Source organism: Sceloporus undulatus, chromosome 2 (genome assembly GCF_019175285.1).
Source record: "Sceloporus undulatus isolate JIND9_A2432 ecotype Alabama chromosome 2, SceUnd_v1.1, whole genome shotgun sequence".
NCBI lineage: Eukaryota > Metazoa > Chordata > Lepidosauria > Squamata > Phrynosomatidae > Sceloporus > Sceloporus undulatus.
In genome coordinates, this window is record NC_056523.1 from 306,829,496 (window position 1) to 306,840,727 (window position 11,232).

General features: G+C 41.1%; 2 protein-coding genes across 10 annotated transcripts in view; both read left to right on the forward strand.

Annotated features, from left to right (window-relative positions):
- C6 (complement C6) overlaps window positions 1-7,536 on the forward strand; it is a 48,043-nt gene extending 40,507 nt beyond the window's left edge. For all 5 annotated transcript variants that reach the window (XM_042451877.1, XM_042451876.1, XM_042451878.1 and 2 more), the window contains 2 exons: window positions 2,070-2,311; window positions 7,241-7,536. In XM_042451877.1, coding sequence (XP_042307811.1) covers window positions 2,070-2,311; window positions 7,241-7,419 — 421 coding nt within the window. In that variant the 3' untranslated portion in view covers window positions 7,420-7,536. The remainder of the gene's footprint in view (window positions 1-2,069; window positions 2,312-7,240) is intronic.
- Window positions 7,537-9,218: 1,682 nt separating this feature from the next.
- Window positions 9,219-11,232, forward strand: part of LOC121921100 (complement component C6-like) — a 56,137-nt gene continuing 54,123 nt past the window's right edge. For all 5 annotated transcript variants that reach the window (XR_006101840.1, XM_042448638.1, XM_042448637.1 and 2 more), the window contains exon 1: window positions 9,219-9,713. The gene's annotated coding sequence lies outside the window, so the exon portion shown is untranslated. The remainder of the gene's footprint in view (window positions 9,714-11,232) is intronic.

Below are 11,232 nucleotides of genomic sequence, written 5' to 3' on the forward strand. Positions count from 1 at the left end.
TCAAGATAGTTACATCCTGATCCTCAAGGTGATGTGCAATAAATTAATTTATAACAATATATAATAATTCAACATGTGAAACAGTAAAGGATAATTTACATATCAGTGTCAAAAGTCTAAAAACATGCTAAAGTACCTTAAAACAAATTAAGACAGTTTAAACCATGTACATGTTGTTGCTGTTGTTGTGTGCCTTCAAGTTGTTTCAAATGTATGACGACCATAAAGCCATCATAGGGTTTTCTTGGCAAAACATTTTCAGAGGGGTTTTTTACCTTTGCTTTCCTCTGAGGCCAAGAAAATGTGACTTGACCAGGGTCACCCATTGGGTTTCCATGGCTGAATGGGGATTTAAACCCTGTTTTCCAAAGTCCTAGTCTACTGCACCACACTGGCTCTCATGTACATGTAAATACTGAATAAAATCAACACCACAAAAGCTTTAATAACAAGGCATGTAGACAAATTTTTAAGTTCAAATAGGAATTCAGGTTTTTAATGGACCCATCCCTGTCCCACTCCATCATTTTTATCAGAACAACACATGGAGTGTTGCTCAGGAACTTACAGTGAAATTTCAGGTTCTGTTGAATTTCCAGCAAATACAGATGTTAGAGTAGTTAGAAAGAAGAAAGGAGTAAGTGGATAGAGGATTGGTGGTTAAGACAGTCAATCAGTCAGGTTTAGAAATTCATGAATGGTTTTTAAAAGTTTAAATTAGCTAGGAGTGGAATGTATAAGAGAGTCTGAGCTGTGCTCTAAATGTATTAAATACTGCAGCTGTTTTGTTATGTTCAGCTTCTGTGAATAAAATATTGTTTTGTGTGTGTGTGTGTGTGTGTGTGTGTGTGTGTGTGTGTGTGTGTGTGTGTATATATATATATATATATATATGCTTCCAGGAAAGCTATATATTCTAAAGTTTGGACTGAGACACAGGCAGCAGTGAATAAAGAGGAATGATGACTGGTGGGGATTTAGGTTGCATAATATTTCACACAGGTATCTTGGGAGTATCTAGGAGGTCCTCAAAGTAGGTGGCCACATCAGTAGGAAGTCCTTGCATTAGTGGCAGAGATGGAGACAGGAAGGAAGGAAGGAAGGAAGGAAGGAAGGAAGGAAGGTGGTAGCAACTCAGAGCTGCTCTGAGTCCCAATTTTGGGAGACAGATGGGATAATAATAATGATAATAAGATGATGATGATGATGATGATGATGATGATGAAGAAAGTTTTGACATTTGGTGGCAGCAGTGGTTTAGGCAGAATCTCATACCTGATGGAAAAGCAGGGGGTTATGTGGTAAACCTTCATAAGTCAGGACTATCATAGTTATTTTCCCTCAAGGAAGAGCATTTTGGCCTTCAATACTGTTGCCAGGTGAAATAAGGGATAGGGTTCTAGTTCCATTAATGGTTGGGTACAAGAGGAAATTTCAGCACGTGTCCTTTGCCTGAAAATTCAGCACCTGCTGAAATTCCCTCTTCAGTGCAGGCATTAAGGGGCAAAGGCCCTGTTGCTTGGCAGTGCAGACCTTCAGCAATTTGTGTTTTACAAATTAAGGCCCTCTTAATTGTTTTTCTGCAGATAGATAAAAGAACAAAGCTTAATTTTAAGCCATGCAGCAAATACTGTGCTAATCTTTCAATTCCCTTAATCATTAGAACAGCAGTTGGTAAGTATGGGACTCCAGATGTATTTTTGGCCAACAACTCCCATTAGCCCTAGCCAACAAAGCCATGGGAAGAGGACTGTTGGCAGTTGTAGGCTAATAACATCTGAAGGGCCACAGCTGGCTATCCCTGCATTAAGGCATAACGTCTCATAAAGTTTATGGCTTGCAATATAGCAACTTCTATATGGCTTCCAATATGACATTCTTGATGTATATCTGATGATGGTTAACACAATTTAACTTTGATGTGGCTTCTCAGATCAAGATGACTTTTTCTCAGCAGCCTCCAAAATAAATTCAAAGATTCTCTTTGGGGTATACAAAGCTAAAAAAATCTTCCTTGTTCCTTTGGATCCTTTTATTTCTCAATAAGATTTAACTTTGTCCTTTGGCAGCCACTACTCTGAAGATGTTTGTGTACTGGAACCAGCTTCTGAACAAACTCTTACAAAGCCCAGCTGCCAGTTCTTGGCAGAAAAATGCCTGAGAGAGCATTCCTTCCATTTCCTGCATTCTGGTCCCTGCCACAGTGATGTTGACTTGAGCTGGGCCATCGAAAGGGTCAAAATCTCTACAGGCAGCATAAAGAAGGAGCCCTGTGGCTATAATGTGTGCTATGACTGGGAGAAATGTTCAGGTATGTATGACTACTGGATCCTCTGATTGCTCTGGGTTGAGTCATGTACCTTTGCAGAGGTGGGGGAACAAATAACATATGCTGCTCCAAGCCTTACTGAACATCACCTCCCATCAGTCTTTGGAATTACAGCAGTGGCAGATGGCTGCTCATGTTGGGGCCAGTGAAATCACTCTGAGTTTAATCTGAGCTTTAAAAGAACTATTCACAGTCCTGAAACTATTTTTGATACTACAGTTCCACACTGGGGATTGCTCCTTGGAAGTTTAGACTATTACCTGGAGCAGATTCACCAGTCAAATGACATAAAAGCCAACAACCACAACTGAGTTGCACCCCAACAAGTTGCAGGGCCCCATGTTCCCTATTCCTGGAGTAAATGCTAGTATACTGAGTCTTCAAAAGTATCCCTGATTAATCAGGGGACAGATTTATATTTAGCAGTCCAAATACAAACAGTTTTCCTTTGAAGGTACCATATTGGAAAAGAATTTAAGTGGGCAGTTTGTCCACAACTATGCAGAGAGAAACCATGGGACATTAGACTTTACAGTAGGCCATCACTGATGCTTAGTTCCAGGACACCTATGGATATCAAAATCTGTGGATGTCCAACTCCCATTAAATACAATGGCGTAATAAAATAGTATCCCTTATATAAAATGGCAAAATCAAGGTTTGCTTTTTGAAATGTATATCTATTTTAAAAAAAATATTTTCAACCCGTGGTTGGTTGAATCAATGGATAAATGATCTATTGATGTGGATGGCCAACTGTATTAACAATTCAGATCATCACAGTAGAATGACTTGCACAGTGTGCATTTAATTCCTAGTCGCTGTTATTTAGTTTACATAGATATTTTTCACATGGAAAAGATTTGCTTTCTTGGAAGCTTCACAACATACTCTCTAGTTAAAGTGCATTAACTGGAGATTATTTAATCATTAACCATTTTTTTCTATAGAAGCTTCTTTTATAGTGATCAATGTCCCAACCATCCTGCCTCCCCATTTTTGTCTCTGTTTCCTCACTCCCAGGTTGCAGTGCACCCTGGCCAACTGTCCACCCCTTCTCTAACCATTATACTACCCCTGGCTCTCTTATCACTCATCTGTTGTCACACAGTGTTTTATGTTTATTGAAGAGATTAGTGTGCCTCTGTGTGCCTGTGTTGAAAGAAATAAAATCCCCAGGAAGTTATTGTATAACAATTATTGAGCAACGAGGAGCAACAACAAGCAACAAGGAAAGTCATGGGTTTTCCTGTAAAGTTATGAACCGTCTGTTGGCTGACACATTATGCAGAATATTCCTGCCAGAAAAAGGGAAGGGCAATGACTCTGTGTAAACATAAGTTAGGAGAAGTTTGGTGTGGGAAAGAAATTTAAAGGGAATAAGATATTCTCCCCTCCCTTTAATATAAGCCAAATTTTAGTGTACAATAAAAAAAGATAGCCTTGCTAATCCATGAGAAAACAACACCAATATCCACAACCAAAATGCAAGCTTTAGGTTCTCTGGATACATGTCTATATGAGTCAAATGAAGTGGTAACACACACACACACACACACATACACACATATATCTTCACATGACCTGATTTCACAATGAAGGACCAAATCCCTGATTCAAGTATGTACTGTCTTCGTGATACCAGACTAGTTCTGCACCTGATCCACCCTTTCCCTCTCGTTGTAGTTGTTGTTGTTGTTGTTGTGTGCCATCATGTAATGTCCTTCTTATGGCAACCCTAAGGAGAATCTACCACACATTTTTATGGGGCTGAGGATATGTGACTGTCCCAAAGTCACTCAGTGGGTTTCCATGGCTGAGCAGGGAATTGAATCCTGGTCTCTAGAGTCATGATCCAATGTCCAAACCACTACACTATGTTGGATCCCTTAAACAAGCTTAAAATAACTTATTTTTTGCTCTGGATTTTGCAGGAAAATCTGGAACACTCTGTAGCAACAACAGCTGGCTGTCTTCACAATGCATCTTGTTGTGCCATCCTGCAGCAATGTGATTGGTGTGAGTTGTTCCTTCTGAAGTCACAACGAGGTACCCAGCCAAGTGATCAATACTGGGAACCTCATTTATGACCTGAGAAAGAATTATTCTCACCATTGGCACAGGACACATGTCTAGATAGCCACTTGGTATTGCTATGGATTGTGGAGGTAATGGGGGAATCCAGGGCAGCTCCAGGCCAGAATACATGTCTGTATTTCTGGCTGTTGTAAATGAGCCCTAAAACTCTTCCTTGGGATAATGAGTACAAAATGTTAGAATCAACAGAAAAAAACGTAAAAAATTAAACCAGTTATGATCATGTGTTTGATTGTTCAACCCAAGATGGATGTTGCAAATTGAATGAATCACTTGCTGCAGTATTAGGTCCCACCTAGCAATGCATACAGAAATAAAGAACTAATAATCAATACACAACTACTCAATTGAAGAACTGAGCTCAGTGGCTTCATACCATGCTCTCAAAAGAAGACATTTTGGTTTGACATGCCCACTCTAATAGCAGAAGGCAGAACTGTCACAATATGTTTTGCTGCCTGAGGAAAAGGAGAAGATGGCACCCACCGATGCTCCATTCCATCTATGGAAGCTGACCAGGCTAGCAGCTGAATTTAAGGCCCGGCTTTACGTGATGTCCTCATCACGTGCTAAGGTTGCCTCGGGGTGCTCTGCCCACATGCGGCCTAACCCTAGCATGTGATGGGGGCGTAATCGTAGTGGCCTCCCATCTACACGGGAGCCACCATGATTACATCACACACGCGCCATGTCCAAATGGTGCAGTGCATGTGTAACGTCACGGTGGCCTTGGCACAGCGTGTGAAGAGCTCCAAAACGGAGCTCCTTCTGAGGGTGCACCTCATTCCCACAGCCACCAAACTGCTGCGGGAACGACGCCAGGGGGAAAGGGGCCAAGCAGCCCCTTTATCCCCTGGCTGCGGCTCCCGAGGTGTCCTGGGGCATGAAGTCCCAAGGACACTCCTTTTCAGGACCAGGGAGAAGCAGCATTTTGCCACTTCTCCCTGGTCCCGAAAAGCACCTCTTGGCTGTTGGTGTGGCTGCTCTGGCCCCAATCCGTGGAGTAAAGGGGTGCATGCAGGCCATCCCAAAGAGGCAGTCTGTACCCCGCCTTAGTTAAACTCTGTCAGTAGGACAGCATCTTTAGCAATACCTTAGTAGGGATATATGAGGAATCCACTGAGATGGAGCCTTCTTTTACTTTGTTTTATTTTATTTGAGATTTCCCCAGTCCTTGCCACACACAACATCTTGAAACATTGCAGGACCAGCAATGCATTATACAGAGTAGGAGAAATTTATCTCTTTAAAAGACGTGTACATTTAAATGTTTATGAACATGCTTTAATCAATGGTAGGGTACACTCAAATTGGAAAAATGAATACTTTTTTAAAAGACAAATGCAGTCTGAGGTCAAATCTAGAAAAGCAGTCCAGTTTTGAATGGTGTTTCAAAGTCAGATTCAAGAGCTTAGCCAAGGTCATGTACAGCAGAGTAGAGAAGAAACAGCAGACAATTCAGGAACAATGGCACTGCAAGACAGAAATCATGAGGGGTCAAGTTTCACCACCTTCTAGTTTACAGAGAGGTAGGGGCTGGTGTAGTTCTAGCAATGGAAAGACTGGACGTGAAAGTCAGAGCCATGCTAAAACAGAATTTAAAACAAACCTCAAGGTTCCCTGCTTTGAAGGGGACCACAACTTTTGAGGAGTCCTTTTACTTCTAAGGACCATAGAGTTTCATGGCCTTGAGAAATGTGCTTCAAGGAAACTATCATTGCTGAGGGACTTGCCATAGTATTTCAAGATGTATGTGGGAGAACTGATAGTGCTGTTGGGGACATGGGGTTATGGGAAGTACAGATATAGATTCTGGCCCTTGGCTCATGATGGTGTGGACAGTCACATGTAATAAGTAGTAAAGGTACTTAAAACTGGGGAGAAACAGATGTCAGTTGAACCTTCATAGAGAAGTCTGTCAGCAATCCTTTAGAGTATTTGGCTACTCTAAGCAAAGTTTTCACCTGTGGAGACTAGAGATGGTGCTGTCTGAAACAGATGCTTCACTTTGCCTAGTGGTAGGGATGGCTCTCTCATCAGCTGTAGACTTTCTAATCTCATTCCTCTTTTCAATTAAAATAATAATAATGATAAGTGTAATTCAGGCAGCGAACACTCCAAAAATGTGGTCTTAGAGCCTTACCGCACTAGACGAATGCTGCTCAGAAACGGGATTTTAAAAGTAGAAAAAAAACCCCTCACAAATGCAGGATGTTTGTCAGACGCGTTTGCACCAAACAGCAATAACACAAAAATAAAGCCAACAGAAAATGGACAAAAACAGCACCTTTTTACTTTTGGGAAGTTCCAGAAGGTAAAAAAAAGATGTCATTTTTGTTCACTTTACATTCGTTTTATTTTCACATTATTGCTGTTTGGAAGAAATGTTGTCTGAAAAACATCCTGCATTTGCATTTTTTTTTCTACTGTTAAATTCCATTTCTGAGCAAGATTCATCTAGTGTGATAAGGTCCTGAGAATAGAACCATGGTTTTGGAATTTTCACTGCTTGAATATCATTTTAACATCCTAAAAGTTGCCTACCCAGAAGAAAGCCTTGTTGAGTGTAGTGAGACTTATATGTGCATGTATAGAGGAGTGAATTTTCACTGCTTGAATTGGACTTTTTTATTTATTTTTTTAAAGAGAGGAATGAAATCTCCATGGGTGAAAACTTTGCTTAGACAGGAAAGTAAGATACAGTAGAACAGACTGAATCTGCAGATTAAAGTGTTTTATCAAATAAGAGGTTTTAATATGTCTCTGGTTTCTATATATTTGACTAAAACTAAAAAGTCATTTAAATTTTTCTAGAGTCACATTGGGAATGCTTCTGCCTGCTGCCAAACCAGTGCCCACGAGGTAATGAGGAGCAAGTTTTCTGCATTCAAATTAGGTCACGAAAGATGACAGCCAACCTCTGCATGCTGGGGACAATGAAATGTTCCAAAAGGAACTTTGAAGTACTACATGAAGGAAGTTGTTTAGAGTGAAAGCCATCAAGCTCAGGAGTGGACTGCCTGCTCTTCTAGCTGTTGCTTTTATGCTGGGCCTCTTGCCACTAAACCACTGCTAGTCCCAACAGCTGATATAAAACAGCAACCTAAGTATTTCAGTTCTCTGGCCCCTTGTGTTCCACAGAAAAATATCATTGAAATTGCCTATAACTCAATAGCAGATCATATGTTTTGTAGGCAGTTTGAAAATGTTACTTTCTGGGCTACAGTTTCAAGATTTTCCTGGTCATCATAATAATGGGTCGTGCTGGTTTGGGGACTTTGGGTATTGTAGTCCAGAAATTTAACTTTTCCAAAGCTTTGGCAAAAGAAGCTGTAGTGAGGTAGTATTTTTCCAAGGTCTGGCAAAAAACCCAAAATCTCCACAAGAAAGGATCTCAAAACAAGGTTGGAAAGACCTCTGCCTGAGACCCTGAAAAGAGCCACCAACAGCTGATACTGATAATGCTGAGCCTCATTGCCCATCAACATTGTTTGATTGACCATCAGCATTCTAAATCCATAAGGCTGTTACCTTTCCATTAACTACAGTACCCATCCAAAGATGTTTCACTCCCTCAAATAAAGCTGCAAGAAGAAAGGCCCAGAAGAGTAGCCTTAATTTCCAGTTTTTAGAAAGAGAAGAGGACCGGGATCAAGTTGTAAAATGTCATTTTAACATCCTAAAAGTTGCCTACCCAGAAGAAAGCCTTGTTGAGTGTAGTGAGACTTATATGTGCATGTATAGAGGAGTGCATCCCAGTTGTGTTTCCAAACAAACAATGTGTTTACATGTTTAATTGTCATAGAATCATTGAATCGTAGAGTTGGAAGAGACCACTAGGGCCATCCAGTCAAACCCCCTGCCATGCAGGAAATCCAGATCAAAGCATCCCTGACAGATGGCCATTCAGCCTCTACTTAAAGACCTCTAAGGAAGGAGACTTCACTACACTCCGAGGGAGTGCATTCCACTGTTGAACAGCCCTTACTGTCAGGAAGGTCCTCCTAATGTTCAGGTGGAATCTCTTTTCCTGTAGCTTGCATCCATTGTTCCGGGTCCTGTTCTCTGGAGCAGCAGAAAACAAGCTTGCTCCCTCTTCAACATGACATCCTTTCAAATATTTAAACAGGGCTATCATATCACCTCTTAACCTTCTTTTCTCCAGGCTAAACAACCCCAGCTCCCTAAGTCGTTCCTCATAGGGCATGGTTTCCAGACCCTTCACCATTTTTGTCGCCCTCCTTTGGACACGCTCCAGTTTCTCAATGTCTTTTTTGAATTGTGGCGCTCAGAACTGGACACAATATTCTAGGTGGGGCCTAACCAAAGCAGAATACAGTGGCACTATTACTTCTCTTGATCTAGACACTATACTTTTATTGATGCAGCCTAAAATCGCATTGGCCTTTTTAGCTGCCGCATCACACTGTTCACTCATGTTCAACTTGTGGTCTACTTGGACTCCTAGATCCCTTTCACACGTAGTTTCATTCAGCCAGGTGTCACCCATCCTATATCTGTGCATTTTATTTTTCTGTCCTAAGTGCAATACCTTACATTTCTCCGTGTTGAATTTCATTTTGTTAGCTTTGGCCCAGCTTTCTAGTCTATTCAGAGCATTTTGGATCTTGATCCTGTCCTCTGGGGTATTAGCTATTCCTCCTAATTTGGTGTCATCTGCAAATTTGATAAGTATGCTCCCAATTCTGTCATCCAGGTCACTGATAAAGATGTTGAATAGCACTGGGCCCAGGACAGAGCCCTGTGGGACCCCACTGGTCACTTCTCTCCAGGATGAAAAGGAGCCATTGTTGAGCACCCTTTGGGTTCGGCCAGTCAACCAGTTACAAATCCATGTAACAGCTACCTTGTCTAGTCCACATTTTACAAGCTTGTTTGCAAGAATGTCATGGGAAATCTTGTCAGGAAGACTTAGTTTGAAATCTTCCTGTCTACTGCATTAGACTTTTATATGATTTCAGGTCTGTAGCATCCACAATGTCCCCAATATAGACTCAGCATTAATACACTGTGACCTTGGGGCCACTTGGCTAAAATTTCAGGAGCTAGGTTTCTGTTCTGTTAAAACTTAACTAATACAAATAAATGTCAACTCAAAAATACAATTTGCATTTCTTTGCTGGAGTGAGTCCTTTAAAAGAAATAGCTTCTCGATATCTGACTGAATGTTTGACTGAATTGTGTACACCTTAGCATTTCTTTTGTCATACGGTCAACTGGACTTGGCATTTTGTGGCTTCCCACACATAGCTTTTAGTGCACCAAGGTAAGTCTGCCTCTTTTTTCACTGGTGTTTATTAATTTTTATGTTGAACTAAATATTAAAAATATTTCCCATCCATTGGCTCAGTCATAAATCAGACTATAGTCAAGAAATCAGAAGACTATGACTTGTAAGGGCAGCTATGAAGGAATTGGATAAATTCCTCAAATGCAAAGGAATATGATTGAATACAAAAGTCAGGATCATCCCAGCCATAGTATTTCTATGTATGATTTGTAAGCTGCACAGTGAAGTAAGCTGACAGGAGGAGAATTGACTCATTTGAAGTATGGTACTGGAGTTCTGCAGGTACCACGGACCTCTAAAAAGACAGATATATGGATCCTCTAGAACTAAAAATGACTAAACTGAGGCTATAGTACTTTGAGCATATTGTAAGACAACATGATTAATTAGAAAAGATAATGATGCTTTAAATGTTAGGGCAATATCACACTATAGCAATAGCAGCTACATTTTAACTGCCATGGCTGCCTCTTGAGGAATTCTGGTTTTTGTAGTTTAGGGAGGCCTAAGAGCTCTCTGGCTGAGAAGTCTAAATGCTCCTCCCTAAACTGCAAATCCCAGGATTCCATATGTGGCAGCCATAGCAGTTAAAGTGAAATATTAGTAACAGTTTAGTGTGTTAATGGCAGGATACAGACCACCCAAAGCAGGCGGTCTCCCTCCACCCTAGTTTGCTCTGCAGGGAAGCCACAGCCTCCAGACTGCAGGACTTCCCCACAGAGCAAAAAGAACCCTTAAAAGATGGGTTCTTTATGTGGCGCGCTTGTGATGCCACAATAACCAATAGCACACTTACAGTGTCACAAGCGCACCGGGACGTGCGGACACTAGGCGTCCGTCATATCAAAATGGCGGTGCCCATGTAGACAGGGCACCGCCATTTTGACGTCCTGGCGACGTACTAGGGTTAGGGAGCGTCTAAAAACTACGCTCCTGGGCAACCCTAGTACGTCGTTAGGACGTACTAAAAGGCCCATGTAAACAGGGCCATGGTCCTTTAGTTACTGGAGAAAGGGGGAAGGAAGACTGCATTACAGGTGAAGGAAGCCACAGCCCTGAGTTTGCAAGACTAACTAGGGCTGTTGATAACAAGGTGTCTTGCCTCTCATTCATAGGATTGTCATAAATTGAAGCCAACTTGATAGCAATTAAAAACATTTCTGTATTTTTTAAAAATGCACTGCAGAGGAATGCAGTCAAAGGCCCATATGATGTCAGGATGCTGTAGTTGTGACATTCTTCCATTTACTAGGGAACTGGACAAAATCTAGTACAGTAGCTACTGGTGGTGAATCTGTGCCAAGTTTTAGTCCAAACTTTAAGGATCCAATAAGTTGCTGAATCTATTGCACCAAGACAAAGAGGGTGGATGCCAGGTTTTTGGTTAAGTGAGATGGTTATAACTTTAATACATTGAATTAACTAGAATAATTGTCAAGTCATTTGGATCTATCTGAAAGAAGAGAAGATAGGCAAGAGGGGAAATGAAAGTAGA